At 32.2% G+C, this 21389-nt stretch overlaps 1 protein-coding gene across 1 annotated transcript; it reads right to left on the bottom strand.

Annotated features, from left to right (window-relative positions):
- Nucleotides 1-1831: 1831 nt before the first annotated feature.
- Nucleotides 1832-20109, bottom strand: LOC139486644 (uncharacterized). Its single transcript, XM_071271572.1, has 5 exons — nt 19626-20109; nt 9119-9268; nt 5512-5634; nt 4780-4900; nt 1832-2259 (listed from the first exon to the last, which is right to left on the bottom strand). Exons 1-5 carry the CDS (start codon nt 19954-19956, stop codon nt 2028-2030), a joined length of 957 nt encoding a protein of 318 aa, XP_071127673.1. The 5' UTR covers nt 19957-20109; the 3' UTR covers nt 1832-2027.
- Nucleotides 20110-21389: the final 1280 nt, after the last annotated feature.

The raw sequence follows: 21389 nt of genomic DNA, 5'->3' as shown, positions 1-21389 counted from the left end.
ACAACAACATGACAATAATATATGATTGAACGAAGGAAACACTCTTTTCAATCTTTGTGAAAGGAAAGACTTAAGCGTGCTTTTTCCGGCAACCGGTCAATGATATTTGTATTGGTATGAAGTTTATTTAGAATTGACAAAGCTTATCAACATGGAGATAAATTGACCCCGCTCTCTCAATCATGGTGTACTGACTGAAAATTTTCCTTTCTTATTATTATGTCTGTCACTGATACAATGTGATAGTAAGCCAATAATATTTGGTAGCAGTTACATTTATATTATTTTTTGCACTTCTCATTAACATAGATATTATTTGGCCATGCCTCTTCAATAGGGTATATAGACTTTAAATTTCTTCTTAGTTTGGGATTAATGCAGTTACTCAGGAACCCTAATGAAAGGTTAATGATATTTGGTATGCATTTGAACTTGGGTTAGCACATCTCATTTCCATAGAGATTATTTTACCCCTTACCAAAATGTTTTGCTTACCTGAACATATCCTGACAGTTGTTATTAATTATGTATGATAAAATGTTAATGACTTACTACAAGTACTGACGAAAGAAAATTCATCAACAGCGAAATCAATTTATTACTATAAAACGCAAGCATATCAACACACTTGTAAAAAACAAAAAAAAACTCAAATCAATCACAAAGAACCATGAATTCTAGCTTGAATCAATGTTTATGAGTGCTATGGCTTGATAAAACTGTAAAAGAACACATCTCCAAGGGATGGTTTTAGAAACTATAGTATAATGAGTAAATATAATGTGTTCACCATTTGGTCGATGTGAATAGATAAAAACGCTCAACAATTCGTTCTCTGTTATACATGTTATAAAAACCTTATGTTTTCTAGATAACATTTTCAGAAGTGTACCCCAAAACGTCGTTATTGGTGAAAAACGTCCAAAAAAAAAGAAAGAAAAAAATTGCAACAAATAACTTGACGTTATTTTTGGCTTACGAACTTTATATTTATAATAGAATCGGTTGAATTCAATCAATTGGGATGTACTGATGTTATGCTTGGTAGCTAAATGAAAATGAGGAGATTTTTAAACGAAACAGGCCAATGAGTTAATTGTTCAAAAGTCAAAAATTTAAAAATAACGAGTGAACTAATGACCTTCATCATATGATAAGCTATGACAAAATGAGAAACAAAGATAACGTAAAAACGAAAGTCATGATTTATATTATAACAAGGCAAACAAAAATATGGCCTCCAACAAATATGTCAATCTCTGGATTCCAATTAAGCATAGATTTGTGTTATTGATATGTAAATTATCATTGTTTTTTCTGAACATGACGTTGATCAAAGTCGGGCATCATCAGAAAACGATATTAGATGAAAAGCTTTAAGAGGGGTATATATTTTATGTCCCATTTATGGGCATTATGTTTTCTGGTCTGTGTGTCCGTTACTCTGTTCGTTCGTTCGTTCGTTTGACCCGCTTCAGGTTAAAGTTTTTGGTCGAGGTGGTGTTTGTTGAAATTGAAGTCCATTCAACTTGAAACTTAGTATGCACGTTCTTTATGATATGATCTTTCTAATTTTAATGCCGAATTAGAGTTCTGAACCCAAGTATACGGTCCACTGAACACAGAAAGTGATAGTGCGATTGGAGCATCCGTGTAATATGGACACGTTCTTGTTTCTACAAAATCAAAATAAGATGTGTCTGCAAACTCAACAGTGTCTTAGATTTCATTCGAAGTAAGTAAGTAAGTTAAAAGAAAGTAAAACAGAAATAAAATCAAAGTCAAATTTAAAAGAGGAAGTTCCTATAAGCGAAAAACAAACGTCATATTGCTGTACAGTAATTTTTATAGTTTATACAGTAAGAATATACTGTTACTTGTAAATTTATGTTGTTTTGATAATGCAACTGTGATATAATGTTAACGACTGCTTCGTTACCAAACCACGCTAAATTAAACCATTGTATGAAACACAAATTGGTCAGTCAGAAACAAAAATCCAATGATTTTCTTCATCCCAACAGTTTTTAGCTGTAGTAACAAAAGAAAAGCTTGATTCCTATATCTGGTGTGATTCTTTCCATACTCGGGTAGGATCCTCCAAATGCATCATTATTATCAATACCTTCTGTCTCCCAGAAGACCCATTCTTCAATCACAGTCATACCGTTGACAGATTGACACGTCGTTCCCTTCTTTAACAATACAAACGGGGCCGCTGTAGGTAATACCATTGGAGACGTTGTTTGACTGTCGTTTCTGAAATAGTAAGTAAACCTTGTATGAAACTATGCAGCAAATAATTTCAACAATCATATTAGATTAGCCAAATGATGGAGATATATCTATATGAAATAAGCAAACGATAATTAGCAAAGAATTTATCCTTCGAGCTCTCATATAGTCTTGATAGTGCATTTACCTCACTCTATTGTTGTTCTTTGTTTTCTTCCATTGTTTTTATTGTTTTTCAAAGTTGGATCAAACTTCTTAATTTTTTTCTACTGTGTGTGTACTAGATCAACTGATTACCTTAAAAGGGCATTAAACAAGATTATAATTTATTGATAAAAATATCTTTCATTAAATATGTCAATTATTATCAATTAAATACTAATGGCTAAAATCAAAGGTAATAATTAGGAGGTAACTGTATTGTATTTTAAGCTTCTTCTGCATATTGGTGATTTGATGGTGACAAATTATGTTAACTGGTGACCCGTCAGCGTAGCCTGTAAACGGGTATTTGCGACATTATCTAATCAAAATGTTCGTAACAAACGATGTTGCATTAGAATGTGACATCATTAGTATATGCAATTTGACAATATAAGATACATGTATGCAACGTTATTTGATAAATAGAGTACATGCATATAGTGGTAACATGTTTGTCACCCTGTTGCCTCTGTCCGTACTTCAAAAACTTGTTGTGATCACATTTGGTGATTTATTTGTAAATTGATGATTACGTGATCGATTGTGTGATCTTTTAACATTCCGGTATGCCTACATTTTTAGATGGACGGAGAAAAATTATTGTGTTTTGATTGTATTCTTCAAATACCTTACTTGTCAGGCCTACAATCTAATGACGAATTTAAATCCAGAATGTGTTACTTCTTTGAGTACCCAGTTTAATCCACCCTTTTCTGTATAAGAACATGCCTGTATCAAGACAGGAATATGACAGTTATTATCCATCCGTTGGATGTGTTTGAGCATTTGATTTTGCAATTTGATTAGGAACTTTACGTTTTTAATTTTCCTCACAGTTCGGTATTTTCTTTTGTTTTACTTTTACAAAACTTAGACAAGCTCTTTTCGCTCATTGTGTTTGTATGCTGTATACAGTTCATTTCATCATTCACTGCCACAAAAAAAGACTTCTTACATGTACATAGCTCTACGTCTACATAAAAATGAATATAGTTCTGATAGAAAAAAAACCAAATTAAAGTGTTTTCAGATAAATAGGAACACTTTGCTCAAAATCTGTTTAATTTTTAAAAGCAATAAGAATAAGAAGAGGTTATTGTACAAATTATATTTGTTGAATCTTTTTGTGTAATTTTGACAACTTCAAAGGCTTTCGATTTATCATTTGTGAGCAAGGTCAACATGTCAACTCTATAACTTTTATATTTATAAAAAGACATTATGCAAATACAAATTTTTTAAACTCAAAATAACTGTTTCTGTTAGCAAATCTTTAAAGTTACATGAAATCAACCATATAGAGCCATTCCGAACGCTATATATTAACTATTTGATATTGTTTATGATATTAAGGCATTTTTTATTTTATTTTTTTTTTGGTTTTGTTACGTAAAATAGCACGCCGAAAAGAATTATAACAGTTTTAAATACAGAATAAAAAAAATTCAATATTTGGTATATAAACTAGTGTATGAGTATTATGTATTTATATGCAGTTATATATCTTCAAATTTGTACTTGTTTGGCTTTATTAATATTTCGATTTGAGCGTCACTGATGTAGACGAAACACGCGTCTGGCGTACTAAATTATAATCCTGGTACTTTTGATAACTATTTTGATGCCCCACCTACGATAGTAGAGGGGCAATATGTTTTCTGGTCTGTGGCTCCGTTCGTCTGTGCGTCCGTTCGTCCGTTCGTCCGTCTGTGCGTCCGTCTGTTCAGGTTAAAGTTTTTGGTCAAGGTAATTTTTGATGAAGCTGAAGTCCAATCAACTTGAAACTTAGTAGACTTGTTGCTTATGATATGATCTTTCTAATTTAAAAGCCAAATTAGACTTTTGACCCCAATTTCACGGTCCACTGAACATAGAAAATGAAAGTGGGAGTTTCAGGTTAAAGTTTTTGGTCAAGGTAGTTTTTTGTGAAGCTGAAGTCCAATCAACTTGAAACTTAGTAAACTTTTTGCTTATGATATAATCTTTTTAATTTTGAAGCCAAATTAGACTTTTGACCCCAATTTTACGGTCCACTAAACATTGAAAATGAAAGTGGGAGTTTCAGGTTAAAGTTTTTGGTCAAGGTAGTTGTTGATAAAATTGAAGTCCAATCAACTTGTAACTTAGTACATATGTTCCCTATAGTATAATCTTTCTAATTTTAATACCAAAATACCAGAATCGTGCGAGTGGGGCATCCGTGTACTTTGGACACATTTTTGTTACAATATGTATTTCATCTACATTCTTTCACTTTGAAGTGTTATCATTTATACAGTCACAGTCGGAGTTTGTTTAGAATGACTGTTTATAAAATAAGGTGTTACGAACATGTATTACCTGCAACAATAGAAGATTGTGGTATGATCAACGGTGAATTCACCATCTGGTAAGTCACCAACAGCTGAATTACTATTCGTTACATCTTCGTCGTCCCAAGTTATGTATCCAGGTGAAAATCCTATGTAAATTTAGAAAAAAAAATAGCTAATTGAAACATTTCGCAATTTTTTTTCAAAATATTTCATATTTTATGATAAAATATTCTTACATGTACCACATCATCAATTATATATTTATATTGTTAAATTATAGTGTTGATCTTCATCTTGCATTTGTCATTACTGACATCCAGACGCAGTTTGTGCAATGTTTTTAATAAAAAAAAATCTACATTTAAAATTTTCGAAAAAATATTACTTTTAAAGTCTTAAAAATCTTTACCCCAAAATGCATCATGATGCAAGGTAAATAAGTTAAATCAAACCTGAAAATGTTTTTCTATTTTCTAATTTTTTTTTCCAATAAAACCAAAAAAGCACATATGCAAAACACAATGGAAAGATGGACGATTACCTTTTTAATGTTACTAATGGAATTGCTGTAATGGTAGATATACTTCGCTTGTTAATGGCTACATCATTTGGTGGAGATTTGGCTCAGTGGTAATCATACCTCATACTCATGTTTTTATTCGTCTGTCTTTCATTTGTTACAAATCTATACAGCTCACCAGAGAGATATCCAATTCATACAATTTCAATATGTCGCAAAGAGATTTTATAGACTTACCCAATGGACAGTCTCCAGATTTTAAAATACAATATGATCCCATAGGCCACGGAGGTTGTTCTGTTACAGCTTCCTCTTGCTTCATACAAAATTCTGTCGTTATTTCAGATGTTGTAATTGTTCCTGCGAAATATGAAAAATTTGAATACTCATGAATGTATGATTCATTTTGGGTTACCGCACACCACTGTCCTTCCTCGAAAATCTGTTTGATTCTTGTCACAAGCAAAAAACATGATGATAACAGGTAATTATTAGCAGCTTACTCTTCCAAACCATATTAACTCTACACTTGTTTTTAAGTTTTTGTATGTGCGCTTATATTTCATTCTAATGTGTTGGTTTTTAAACTGGTTATTTTGTTTTTATATCATTGGTCACGGTGCTTTCTGTCTTTATTCTACTCACGATCAATGTTTAAGTGTGTCGTTTTTCCATATTGTTAAACATTAATTTAATTCCTGGATTGAACAATACTTTATTTTTAAGTTTTTTCTGATACATGTTTTCTGGAATAGTTGTTTAACAGAACAACATAATATCAAACGATGAAAATCACTTTAAAAAGTCTTAACTCATCAGATGGATACAAAAGAAGTTCATCTAACAAAAAACTAGAGTGGACGTAAACGGGTATTCATACATAAAAAATACAAAAAGACACTTCGTACATATTTCTGAGATAGCAGTTGCTGACAGCTTGTTCATAGCCAAAAACATCTAATACCAACATATTTATGTATCTCAGACTTAAATATTGATGAATAAACATCAAACATCCAAGGGATTTAGTGTGAAGACGTCATTAAGAGTTCGAAAAAACAATGACCTTGTGCGATAATTTAGTTGGTTAATCTGAATGCATTTTGCATATTAAATAAATGTTGTTTACTGTTATTGATATTGAAATAAAGCGATTTGGTATGAATGCCAATCAGAATTATATAAATCAAAGCCAAAAATGTAAAAGGAAAAAAAAATGAAAGAAGATCCACTGTGAGAAACTGTAAACAAACACCATTGTCTAAGAACAAAAAACGATTAAATGGCAGCAAAGTTTAAACTTTAGAATTCATAATACACATAGTATTACATAGACTTCTTATAATTGAGCACCTCTAGACTCACTAAAATCCAGAAGTAAACTCATGAGCTCCAGAATGACTTTTATTTCCAAACTCCGAAACAGCGGTGCCGTTGCTTTGCTAAACTCTTTTACCGTCAAAGTAGCGTAGCAAGCAGTACGTTGCCACTGTTTTCGCAGTAGTTCATGACAATGTGGTAACACTGACGAAGTCAACTATATGAAGATTGTGTAACCGTACGGCTGCCAAACCCGTATTGTATAGAAAGCTTTAAACATTCAGGGATAACAAAATTGGGGGAAAACAACAACATGCATGGCTTATTTAAAGTCTCGCACATCAAACAATCAATATCTTATATGAACCAAAGGCTCCTGATTTGGAAAAGAAATGTTTAAAATATGACACGGTTATTGGCAGCTTTGTTGGGACTCAATACTGCCGCTAAACAGGGACAATAGGGTAACAGCATATATATAAACTCATTGTATGGGTATTACGATTAATACTGCTCAAAGGATCAATGTACCGATGCCTAGTTCAAAGCCAAATTCAATACATGCGTATCATTAATACTATTTTTTTTCATATTGAAATACAAATCACTATTATATCTCTAATGAGTTATGCACATGACAATGTAGACAGTCAAATTGAAAGATGTAAAATTAATATGAGTATTGACACAATGCAGGACAATTATTGCTGAAGAAGTAAAAATTTATTGGATATTTAATAGTTTGACAAACACTTATTTTGATCATTGAGAAGCTGAATTTGTCCTCAACAATAGAACTTGATTAAAACGTTCCATGACTTTTACATAGTTACCTCCCTTTAGTGTGAAATACCACCTTAAGTGGTACTCAATAGATACAAAAATATATTAAGAGTGTTTAAACATTGAAATTAACTTATTTTAGAAACGATACAGATAGTATTTTGAGATCTTTTCAATATCGTTTAAAAAAATGATAACTTTTCGAAATAAGTTATTGAATACAACGTCATCATATACAAAAAAACATATGATAGTTTTCACACATTCAGAGGTTTAATCAGCTTAAAATAGCTTGTCAAGCTTTGAATAGCTAGTATTACTTTAAAAAAGATGTAATTCGGTATCCAAATGCATGTTTTTGAAAATCATAAATGCTTTCGTCGAAACAAGCAAATCATTTAAAATACACGCAATAATTCATTTATAAAATCAGTATATGGAGAATCCAATTGTTCGTAGGACAAGGAATATTTTTTAGCACAATGGTTAAAAATAAGCACGTATGTTTGAAAATAATCTTTTAAAAGCTTTTTCCTGTTTACAGCTTATGTGACACTTCTCAATTCCATTAAATACAGTTTTGATAATGGACGTTCATTGTTTGCTATTTTCTCTTTTCCTGAATCACAGTGAATGCACTATTAATTGCAAATTTCTACATGGATAGAATTAATTTTATTAAGTTTTAATGATATGTATAAACAGCGATTCAAATTTGTTCGTCTTCTTATTTTTTTGCTCTTTGTTTAAACACAATACAGTGAAATTAGATGCATTGCATAACAAAGTAAAATTTTGAATTGCTGCATTAAAATATCATCGATATATCTTCCTATATTAGTTTTTTGTTATGATAAAATTATTTTGGTAATACTGTCGCGAAGATTACATGACGTAGTCCGGCGGCTACAAGCATATTTCAGACGAATTGTGCACATCCTGCTACAAGCATGAAATTTGGCATAGACCTTCCTCAACTACTACTCTTTTATTTCAGATAGGGAGGCATTTGAAAAAATGTCTCACTTCCGGTAAAATCCAAAATGGCGGACGTCATACTTGAATCAGCCTAATATCGAAGGGTAGTATTTGAAAAGGTGTTACTATAATGCTGATAGCATAATAGTTGGTACAAACCTAACGTATTGAAACAAAAATAATAATATATAAGTCTTAACAAAATAGAAACTACACGTAGAATCCATAGAGTAGTACAAATGTAGCAGATATCACATGAAACATATTACAAAACGACAGATCTTAGTTTTCGTGCACGAAATATGAATTAACTATAAGTTTTATAAAAATATGAATAGAATTGTAACCAAGAAAGCGCTGAAGGTTGTCTTTTTCAATGAATTAAAAAATAATACGATTGCCTACCGTTATAGAACTTGTCCGAGTATTGCTAATAATAAAAGATTGATAAAAATCTGGCAGGAATTGCACCGGATCAACGGACAAACATGGACGCACGGACGTCCTGTATTTATATGCCCCCTGCAAAAACGGTAAGTAACATTATTGCTGAATATAAATAAACTCATCATAGATACCAGGGCTAAATTTTATATATACGCCCACGTGCGTTTCGTCTGCAAAAGACTCGAATCTAAAAAAGTTAAAAAAAAAAAAAAAAAAAAAAAAAAAAGCCATGATGCTTAGATTGACAACACTGCCATTGTGCTTTAATTGTTGTACAACCTATGCATTTTTTTACAAAAGTTACAACAATGATTACCTTTCAAATGGACTGCATTTGTTATAACTGACAGAATATTATTTCCTTCGGTGTCTTGGGTGATTTGGCCTGTTTTCCACGTAGGAACCGGACATCCACTTGTAGTTCCCATCAGACCAAAGGATCCTATTGGCCATAATTCGTTGTTGACTGAAAAAGATAAGTTAATAGGATGTGTTTTGATGTGATGTACAGATCATATAGCTAACTAGTCATCAATGAACTGAATAAATGATATATTAATAATTCAAACCTTATATTTGGATACCTTTTAAGATCTTTCCCGAGTCTCTAAAATATTCTAAGGAATATGTTTGTTTAGTCTCACGTGCCTCTGCTTGTGCGGTGATAAACGCTGAAAATGCTACACACAGATTTGTCATTCAGCAATTGTCATGAATATAGCTACTTAAAGGTACAACATACTAGTTTGCAATGTGCAAAAGAATAATTGTTATCTATATTCTATAATTTTCTTCCTCTGGCTACCGATTTGTTGTCGAGTCAAACAGGTCATTTCTTAATCAGCTCAATGGGAATAGAAGCGAGATCATAAAGAAATAATTTAACACTGTGATCCCATGTTTCAGATCTTCAAACCAAAATCTTGATGACTTCAACTAAATGAAAGTTCTGGTGTTTGAACTCCTAGAGTGAGATTTGGAAAAGATTCTGGATAAAGGAACTGCATGTTAACATGTTCATATTAAATTAAAGGGATGTTTAAGGTGGTTGCTGTTTACTCTTTCAAGTACATTATCCTGTAAAAAATATTTTTATTAATGTCGTTTTGTTTTAACCGCATTCGAACTTTTCCGCTCATTCACAACGCTATAAGACACGAACCAGCAATTTGTATTGTTTAAGTATTTTGAATTATTTTCCTAATGAGAAAACGGTAAAATGTCATTTTTAAAAAAAAAACACATATTTCAAAATGTAACCCCAGTATTGTATAACATTATAATCTAACTGTAATAAATTACATCTCTGCACTTGAATGCCGCATAAAAAAGAAGCCCCAATAAGGATTATGTTATGATGCATGCAGAAATAAAGCGTCGTTCTCATATAATAGTTCAGTCTGACGTCAAGTTTTTTCTCAACGTATCTTTTAGATGAAAATGGATCGATGGCTGTTTAACGGTTAGTGGCAAATTCAAAGCATATTCAGAACGACATATTAATCCGGTATGATCATGCACCCTGCTTTGTACAGTGCTGATACACTGAGTCACATTTTAAACGTGCTAGTATTCAATATAACAGTCCATAAGAAGACGTGTTAATTAACTTGGTCACATTATTCTTACTTAGAGGCGACCAGTATTTGTTCTTAATCCATTATTTCGCTTGCCTAACAGAGAAGCAGCATGTACCAATTTTAAAGACATCGATTTGACCCGACCGAGGGTTAAGGCGATATAGATGAGGATAATACACCCGTATTGATTATTTAACCATCACCTTTTCTACATATACTACGGTAGTTGTAAGAGAGTAAAACAGAAACAATTTCATTGTCATCTTTTTCATACAATTTTCATATTTGTGTTTAGTAATGACATATATAAGATTGAAAACTGTTTCTGAACTATTTGCAAAGTAGGAGAGTTATGCTGGCTAGCTTGTTGGTCACCCTCTTTATTTGAAATGTTTTAAATTGAAATTTAATATGATTTCTTTAATATTTATCACGGTTTCTGTGTTCTAGTATATTCGTTGATTGGTTGGTTAGTTACTGTAGCTTGAACATTTCTCATAAACTAAAAATATCAATTAAGGTTTAACGATAAAGTCGTAGCGTCTCTTCATTTTCGATAAGTTCACTTCAATTTGAATGTATCCTTTATCAGCAATCAAGATGATATTACGAAAGCTATATTATACATTCATTTGTGTGATTTGAAAATAAAGAAATGGTGATTAATATTGTTCTAAATGCTTTTTGTTTCAATAATGTCGATTACTTTTCTACAATATGCAGAACAAAAATTAAAACGAACCTTCGTTTGCATTATTCGAATCATAAATCATTAACTCGTTATGCGCATTACTCTTATGTGCACCTCATAAATTTAAATGCATTTCCAAAATGCTTCATTCCACACAGTCAATAATACTTGAATATAGATAAAAGAAAAGCATATTGTTTGCAATTCAACATATTAGATTTTTTTTGGTTATAAATTAGAAACAAATGAGAAATAAATAATACCGTGAATCAAATTACACGTATTAATGGGACGGAAGTATTTGTTTAAGTTTCATATTATTTGCAAAGAAGAAAAACCTAACGCGGTATAATTAAATTATCGTCGCATTTGAATAACGAACAATTCCAAAGACTCAGAAACGGTTCCAATACTTGCTGAACCTTTACCGCGCTTCATACCGAGTGCATCCAATGGACAACTACATCTACAATAAAATTACCTTTAAGGGATGCGGAGCAAAGCACAATGAATGCAATCAATTAAAAGCATTACTAGAGTAAGATAGTACTCAAAAGATCGGTATGACACACGATTGAAAGAAGACAAAGCAACAAACCACCAACGAATCCGCCCCCCCCCCCCTTCCTTCCGAACCAATCACCACCCCCACCAGCACTACCCCAAGAGTTGCTGCAATGTATTCTAAATATGAGACGACTGTGGCGCTAACCCTGGACGAGACGTTGGAAATAACGTCCCAATTTCGACGTCGTTGCGTAGTTATTCATCCTAAGTAACGGCCTTCTTTTAACCATGTTTTATTCGGTTATACCGTCTAAAGGGAGAATTCAATTAACGACAATATTTATTTACACCAGTCAAACTTTCAGTGACTTAAGTTATTAAAAGCAATGTAAGGAATAGTAGTACAATCATATGTCCTTGTTGAATGCTTCATGAAATGCTTAACCGCGAAAAAAGGACTAGAAAATAAACGAAATAACTAATTGTTTTAGTTACAGTAGTTTTAGCATTTGTCATAAACAAACAAAAATAATTAAAGGTTGCCGCTAAATTAATTACAGCCTCTATGAATGTTTAATCAGTTTATTTTAATTTTGAATATATCATTTATAAGCAATTAAGATGGTCTCACTTAAGCTATACCATCAATTCATTTGTTTAATTTGAAAATAAGCAAATGGTAATCAATATTTTTCTATTTTCTTTTTGTTTCAATAATGTCGATTATTTTTCTAAAATATGCAGAATAAAGATAAAACGAACTTTTGTTTGCAATATTCGAATTATAATCATTAACTCGTTACACACATTACTCTTAGATGCACTTCATATATTCAAATGCATTTTCAAGATGCCTCACTCCACACATTCAATCACATTTGAATATAGATAAAAGAAAAGTATTATTTGAAATTCTTAATATTTAATTTTTTTTTAATGTAAAATAGACACAAATGGGAAAAAAATAATGCCGTGAATCGAATCACATGTATTAGTGGGAGGGAAGTATGTATTTTAGTTTCATATAATTTGTAAAGAAGAAAAACCAACGAGATATAATTAAATTGTCGACGCATTTAAATAACGAACAATTACTAAGACTCCGAAACAGTTCCAAGACTTGCTCAAATAGAGAACTAAAGATACCAGAGGGACAGTCAAACTCATACATCGAAAAACAGACAAACAATAGTACACATAACACAACATATAAAACTAAAGAATAAGCAACACGAACCCCACAAACACTGGGGGTGATCTCAGGTGCTCCGGAAGAGTAAGCAGATCATGCTCCACATGTGGCACCAGTCATGTTGCTCATGTTATAACAAATTTCGGTAAATAGTCATATTCGGTAGTTCACATTCATGAAATGGAAGGGGATTGTAGTTACGATGTAACATATCCGATATCATCTATGAAACGGTTATTCCAACTCGTGATGGCGTCCATAAAATTTATGAAGGGATGATTTCCAACTTCACCATTTGGAACTCTTGGTTTAATAGCTTCCTTGTAAGCAGCAACCTCCTATCAAATCACGATAGGAAATACAAGCACGGGAATATCGTATTAATTAGGAGACATACGGGGTATGAAGGTGTTGCTGGAATGTAGCTACTTACAAATGGAAAGTTCACAATTGGAAAGCTGAAATCCTCTCTTTTGTCGTAAAGTTTTTGTTTTCAACCGACCCTCGAAGTCAAGATATGAGGCCGACTTAACTGTATCTGTTGTATCCTTTATCTCTAGTTCGATTGGATAGATGCGTTCAACATAGTCACCAAATTAAGTATTATTTAGTGAGAGAACATCATCTTTATAGGGGAAAGTAAAGCTAAAAGATATTGCTAACTTCTTATCTTTCTTCCTAAGAAGTTTCTGTATGAAGACAGCCTCATAATAATAAAGAAACAAGTAAGCAAGAAGAGGGGCACATTGGAATGCCGACAGTCTGTTGAAAAACACGTCCTCCGAACGTAACAAATATGTTATCAATCAAGAAATCAAGCATCTTGATAACGTCAGATTCAGAGCTTTTTTTGTTTGAATGAGAGTGCTCCTTCACAAAGTAGAATGTATCCCCCCCTTAAGACAAGATACTTGTTTATACGTTGGTCCTTCTTTATGAAACAAAGCAATACCAATTCTTTCAATTTGTCTTTTAGTTTGGAATGTGGAATACTTGTGTAAAGTGAAGAAAAGTCAAACGTTTTAATACTATTGCAAGATGAAAGAGAGTTAGATGGTATGTACTCTAAAAGATCTTTGGAATTTTTTAGTATCCACATCTGATTTACGACACCTCTAGAATAGGCAGTTTCACAATAACTTTGAAGTCCGGCTTTGATTGTTGATTAGATAGATGTTAATAATTTAGAAAGAGGTTTCGTAGAGCAGTTGGAAGACACAGCAATATACCGTTTGTAAGGACACTTATGTAGTTTAGACATCCAATATAGTAATGGAAGAGCCAGTTCTTCATCTTTGGTAAAAATTCCAAAGGCACATAGAACAGACCTATGATTATCCAGAATTTCCTCTTTGATAAGTGTCGTGAGGGTATATGGTGAGTTTCCAAGTGAACTTTTACCGCGTTTTATAGCGAGTGCGTTCTAGTTTCAAACTCTAAAACCGAATTTTAAACTTATGTGCACATTTTTATACAGGAAAATGCTTTTAAATAATTATCTCACATCCAATGGACAACTTCCCCAACAGTAAAATGACCCTCAACGCATACTGAATGCAAGCAATTAAAAGCATTTATAATATAGTAGGCACGTTGGATAGAAGTCAGCATTTTTGCCAAGAAAAAAAAAACCAACGAGTCCCCTCGCACCCTCTGAACCAATCACAACCACCACAAACACAACCCCAAAGATTTTCTGCAATGTATTCTAAACGTGCGAAGACTGTGGGGCTCACCCTGGACGAGACATTGGAAATAACGTCCAAATTTCGAAAACATTGCGTAGTTATACATCCATTAGAACGCCCGACTTTTATCCACGCTTTAGTCGGTTATACCGCCCAAAGGGAGAATTCATTTAAGGACAATATTTTTTCAAGTTATAAAAATCCATGCAAAGAATAGTCGTACAATCCTAGTATGTCCTTGTTAAATGCATTAATGAAGCGCTAAACCGCGAAAAAAAGGACTAGAAAATTAGCGGATTAAGTTTTTATACAAACATATGGGTTGCGTCTTTTCAACTTGAGTAAGGAGCAATAACTAGACTGTTTACAGTTATCCAAATCCTCCAGGAGCTCATGATGCTCATTGTTAAGTTTAAGACTATATATGTTATGCCTTTGTGTGCTTCTTTGTTACACATTTAATTGTTTAATAGTGCTTAAAATTATAACACAACGTTGACTGCTGTACCCCAATTTTTTACATTTTTTTTAGTATTTCTCATTGTTTTGATCACACATCGTTGTCAATATAATGAAATTGTATGCGGCTGTCATACAAGTAAGAGGTTTAATTCACCATTTTCTACATAAGGGAAATTGCCTGTACCAAGTCAGGAATATGACAGATGTTATCCATTGGTTTGATGTGTTTGAGCTATTGATTTTGCCATTTAATTTGGGACTTTCTGTTTTGAATTTCCTCGGCGTTCGGTATTTTTGTGGTTTAAGTCTCTGTGCTATGTGTACTTGATTTTTTTCTTCTTTTTTTTGCCATGGCGTTGTCATTGTATTTTCGACTTGTGAGTTTGAAGGTTTCTGTGGTATCATTCGCCTGTTATTTAATATCATGTCGTGAATATTTCATGAAGTTTTGGGCATAGCTTCATCACAATAAAGAAAGCAGGTTATTTTTTGTTTCGATCTGTGATGAATAGAATTTTGATTACCACAAAATATGACACAGCAAAGAGTAGCATTTTGTAACACGCAATTTTGAAGATTTTCAGCAATCTTGTGTAAAATATCATGGCGGACAGTTATATATTTGATTTTGAGAATATCCAGTTAAGATCAGAATTGAAAACCATGAGCGGCATTCAAACACCCGGGTTGTGATTGCTTTAAATGAATTAATCACTCGTCAACTGAGGTTTCCGTTTTTACTGGTAACCAACATGAAAGTTGAAACATTACATTAAAAGTGGATGGGTTTTTTAAAACATTTAAAGTATTAAAATTAAACAGGAAATGATACGGTTTGAATAGTCAATTAGTAGTTTGATGGGGATATCTATTTACAAACAAATGTCATTCGACAATGCTGGGTTGCGTAGATAAGGTTCTAGTGACAGCAGTCTAGCATCAAATTATATACTGATGATTCCATAACGTGTTAAATTGAGATAAGCATTTTCTGAACATCTCTTAACTTAAGTTAGTAAATTTAAACTGATATGCACAATCAATGCACGTTTATCATATTGCATCTGTTTTCCTAAATTGAATATGAAGTCTCGACAAGTTTTAATTAACTTCAAGCAGAAATCATGATTTACATGCTAATAAAATGAAAATACTTTTAGTTTAGATTTTGATCTTAACATAGTTTTTTTTTAATCTTTTTTGAAACATTTATATTAAATTTTGCCCGGTAAAATGTGCAGTTTTTACTAATAAAATAAATTTCTCGAGTGCTTTGCAATTCTGTCAAATATTCTATTCTTAATAAATCTCATTTATTGGGTTAGGATCAAGGGAATGCATTCAAATTTGTGTTGTCATGTTATTTATGCATTGTGCATATCCGGCCAAGTAAATATTGGCAAATTGATTTTTAAATACTTTTACGAAAGTAATTTTATTAGGTATTTACGATAATTGATTAATTCAAACTTGTTTGTGTAAATTTAATCAAATAGGACTTTATTTTTTTTTCTAAATTTGTGCGTCAAAGGCATGTAAATTTCACAGGAATTTGATAAAATATAGATTAATTCAACCATTACTTATTAACGGCTTTTTTAAGGTTAACATTTTATTGATGTAATTCCAATCTTTTGAGAACCAATCTGATTGTCTAATGGTTTTATTTTAAATCGCATAAAAATGTTTTACCAAAGATCATAAACAATAGTTATCCATGGAAGTGTTCACAAATTGACTGCTTTCAAAACTTTTGGGCACCTTCGCACTTGATAAGGTTACAGTAAACCAACTAATTTCGTGAGTGATTTATTTTTGCGACTTTGCCAGTGGAAAAATATCGCGAATATAGTTCGTTATTAATAAGTAAAACATAGAGGTTAAAATCATTTCTCCCTTCACTTCACCAATGAAATTTGAAGTGGGCTAAAAAGGACTTAACATAAAACGAAGTATCAACGCGAGAATAGTTTGGTTAACAGTATTCTTCATGCAATTTGTGCTTAAACTGAGTGTGTATAGCTATCTTGTTTCTTAAAAGAGGGACGAAAGATACCAGAGGGACAGACAAACTCATAAATCGAAAATAAACTGATAACGCCATGGCTAAAAATGGAAAAAAACAAACAGACAAACAATAAAATTGAGAAAGGAAATGAGGAATGTGTCAAAGCGACAACAACCCGACCATAGTACAGACAACAGCCGAAGGCCACCAATGGGTCTTCAATGTAGCGAGAATTCCCGCACCCGTAGGTGTCCTTCAGTTGGCCCCTATAGAATATGTATACCAGTTATAGTATAATAGTACACATGACACAAAATAAGAAACTAAAGAATAAGCAGCACGAACCCCACAAAAAACTAAGGGTGATCTCAGGTGCTCCGGAAGAGTAAGCAGATCCTGCTCCACATGTGGCACCCGTCGTGTTGCTTATGCGATAACAAATCCGGTAAATAGTATAATTCGGTAGGTCATATTCATGAAGGGGAGGGGGATTGTAGTTACGACGTAAGTAACATATCCAATATCATTTGTGAAACGGTTATTCCATAACGGTTAACCAACTCGTGATAGCGTCAGTAAAATTTACGAAGGAATAATTTCAACTTCACCATTAAACTTTTGTTGAATAGCTTCCTTGTAATTTTCGGCTAAAGGAGATTTTATATTATCAAAAGTTTTGTAATTTTTTTTCACGAGCGTACTAGATAAAAAGTTACTCACGACTAAAAACATGTGATGCGAGTTCAACAACCATGTTATATGTGTAGGTCAACTGGTCCAAAGGTTCACGTTAATTATTATCATCATTCGAGGGTTGTCGTTGTCTGTTAACTTTTTCAAAAACCTTCTTCTCTTAAAAATGAGAACTGTTGGTCTAATTCAAACTTTTGACCATAATCATCATTTGTTAAATAGATTAAATAAATGCATCCGAAGATCGCTTACAAAATAACTTTGCTTATTTTATCAAATATCTTGAAAATCGAGGGGAAATAAGTGTTGAGATCTACACCGACTGCCCATTTATACTAATCATCTCAGACAACATAAAACCGATTTTTTTCCCTTAAAGAAGCAATTTTAAACACCATGATGTTTTCCATTTTGTCTGTTATTTTTGCACTCATTTGACGTTTTTTGCTATTTTTAGTCTTTGTAAATATTTTGGCGTCGAGCATAATTGTCAAGATGTGCACATGGTGCAGTAAAATTAGCACCGTATACATTTATATTGTTACTACCACTACTCGATACGTTTTTTAATTGTTTTTACATTCAAGTTGATCATGTCTGGGCCTTTATATCCAGCTCTGCGTTATTGGCATTGCTCATTGCTGATGCCAAAAAATGACCTATATTTGCGTCATTAAGTCTATTGTAGACAATTGCCTCGTTGGCAATCATACCATATCTTTATATTTTTTGTATTTTAGTCGTCTTTTGTTTGTGTCAGGACGGTAATGAAGTAATATGTGATTTTTAATCAAATTTCAAAAAAATTCAAAACGAACATAGTAAAGAACGAATAGTAACACAATGACCAGTAACTTGCAAAATAGAAATTATTTGTTTTAATCTATTGTTCTTTTTTTTTTTTTATCTATTTATGATTTAAGAAATAATTCATGGAAGCCATAGATTGTTTGAAAATTACACATGGCCTGGGCCATGATATTCGAATTTTATTCTGAGCGTTAGCCAGGCCATGTGTAAATTTCCAACAATCTATGGCTTCCATGAATTATTTCGATTCTAATAGGACAAATACGGTCATTAAAAAAATGAAGCGTTGGTGGGTATGCTGTGTGTGTGGCTGTTCTTTTTTACTCCCTGTTAGATTAAAGCTCAAATATCTTTATTTATATGTCGCTTGCGTAGGTTATTTCGTGAATAACTGCTAGAAAAAAACACTTTTTAATTCTTTAAATTGTCAAACCCAACATTTGCCATTCTTAATTTACATGTTTTGTTCGTAAGCTCCCGTCAAATCCAAAGTTGACATTTTGTAACTAAGGAGCCGCCATGTTGACTTTCTGAAAAGAGTAAATATGCAAATAATGCAATAGAAAAGAAAATAAAACAAAACAAAACCTACCTCAAAAATCACTTTTAAAATACAATATCATACGAATTCCGATGGTTCACGTAAAAGAAAACTTTCAACTTTAGCGGTTTCATTTGTATAACGTCATGTTTTGACATGACTTAAATGTGCCAAAAAGATTAATAGACTTTCGCGGAATTTTATCTAATTTTTATATTGGTGATTTCACCGAGCTCTTGTGCATTACTTCTTTTTATTATGCATACGAATAAGAATAAAAGTTATTTTGTCTTTTTTTAATTGCACTTTTTAAAACAATAAAATCGGCAAAGGGTCTGCAAATAGGTTCCAATACATGTAGGTTTACGTGGGAAGTATATTGTAACAGCCATTGTTATATATATCTCTGAGTCTGCGCTAAGTATATTTTATCGAGAGTTTTATCACAGTGTTTTTTACAAAGCTAAAGAAGCACGTCATGTTAGAATATTTAATTTTTTTAGGGGGGAGGGGTAGATATGTTATGCTATTTTTCTCAAAACCGATAATATCTTTTTTCTTTTTCAATATAATTACCTTTTTATCAATGTTTTTAATATTTCTAGTATTTGATAATGAGTAAATTTGTTAACTCTTTTTCTTATAACTTACCTCTGTGCTTGTAAAAAAATGTATTCGGCGAACTGGTACAATTTGTTACATCCAAAATTACGTCACTGAACAGTCGGCACTTTCTCGTTTGTAAATTGTGTGAAAACGAAAAACACTCTTCCTTTCGAGATGAGCATTTTTCTGCACATGAAAGTTTTGATCTAGTGGTCAAACTGTTCAGAAGAAAAAAATCACAATCGTGACCAGTTTCAGTTGTCTGCTTGATGAATTTTTCTTCTATTATTAATGCTAAAACATTTGCTTTAACAGAAAATAGTATCCCGAGGCAAATTATTACACGCATATCTAATTTACATGTTTCAATGTTCATGCTATAAAGTTTCTGATACAATTAGATTTCCCGCACTAAATGCGTAGGAATTGCATACATGAGTTCTTCAGTCCATCGATATGTAAATGGGAACAGTTAAAGTGTTCTGTATTATTCTCTCCTTACGTATGCAGTAGCAAAAACGGTATTTTTAGATTAAACAAACAAAGTTATCAAAGCATAAAATCGGGACTACTTTAAAGAGCATTGCTTCCAGCTGCTAATCAAACATTCGAATTAAATAGATACATTTAAGCTACGCCACAATTTAATTACTTGAAATTAGTTTTATTATCACAGAGACATCGGAAATTAAAAATGTAAAAGAATTAGATGAACAGTATCCTGAAATTAACTGAAAAACAACAATTATCAAATAAGTGAATTTACTATCCTACTCACTGACTGTATGGACATTACGTAGAAAATAACATAAATAGATCCAAAAACAAAATCTGTAGTTTTTTAAAGAGCAATTGGCATTTGAGCCCTCATTTAATTTAATTTGGTTTTGATGGCAGATCTTTGATTACGTCTGCTTTATTCATTCTCAACTTTGCTACAGTAGACTCGAGTCGATATTATATACACACATCTTTGCTCTTAATTTGTGTAAAAAAAATTTGGAAAATGTTTTATTTTTGTAAAATGACCATGAATTATGTAAAAAATCGTTGTCAAACTAAAACATAAATCCCTCGAAAAATGCATCTGTTCCCGATTTGTCGCAGTTTGACGTCGCGAAAGTTAACAACGTAATTACCTCCCTTGAAATAAGTCACTTTATCGTAGCAAGGATGACGTTACCACTGTTTCGGAGTTTGCACTGTGGTCTGTAAAAAAAAGATTCCTCGTACTTGTTTTTTGGTTTGTTTTTTTTTTTTTTTCAAGGTAAAAAGTAGCGACTAATATGTAGGTGTCTAGTTAAAAAATGTTCATACAAGAGTTCCAACCATCAATTATTTATTTATTTATTCTGAATTATTCACTTGGGATGTATGCGATGCCAGTATTGTTTTTAAAAATCATTAGTACTTAATTAAATTTCAAAAGTTTCAGAAAATAAAATAAAAAGAATAAAAATTCCGGACACAGTCAAGCTGTATATTTTCGTTTAATATTATAGTAAATTCCTATGATACACTTTTTTCCTTCCATACGAAATTGTTTAATTTCAAATATCAGGTATTTTTTTAAAAAGCGAGCTCATATCGAATACAGACATGGTGTAGCACATCCTAAGCCGGTACTGAGCAACAAGTGTCCAATCTCCTTTTTTTTTAAATAGCTTGGTTCGCCATAAAAAATATGTTAACGGAAATACTATTGCCACTGGCAAAAGTTTCATGGCATACTTGATTTATTTTAATGACGTAAACAAGCTAAGTAATGTCCATTTGCACCAGCTGTTCGGGAGAAGTGAGTTTATATAT

This window comes from Mytilus edulis, chromosome 1 (genome assembly GCF_963676685.1).
Source record: "Mytilus edulis chromosome 1, xbMytEdul2.2, whole genome shotgun sequence".
Classification (NCBI taxonomy): Eukaryota; Metazoa; Mollusca; class Bivalvia; order Mytilida; family Mytilidae; genus Mytilus; species Mytilus edulis.
Note: the sequence above shows the minus strand (reverse complement) of the source record. Positions and strands in the feature narration are given on the sequence as shown.

Excerpts from the sequence above, each read along its gene's own strand:
- LOC139486644 (XM_071271572.1), bottom strand. The coding sequence starts at position 19,956 with ATGAACATTGAAACATGTAAATTAGATATGCGTGTAATAATTTGCCTC. Across the intron at positions 5,635-9,118 it reads AAATGCAGTCCATTTGAAAG|GAACAATTACAACATCTGAA; the intron begins GTAATCATTGTT and ends CATATTTCGCAG. Across the intron at positions 2,260-4,779 it reads ACAATCTTCTATTGTTGCAG|AAACGACAGTCAAACAACGT; the intron begins GTAATACATGTT and ends TTACTATTTCAG.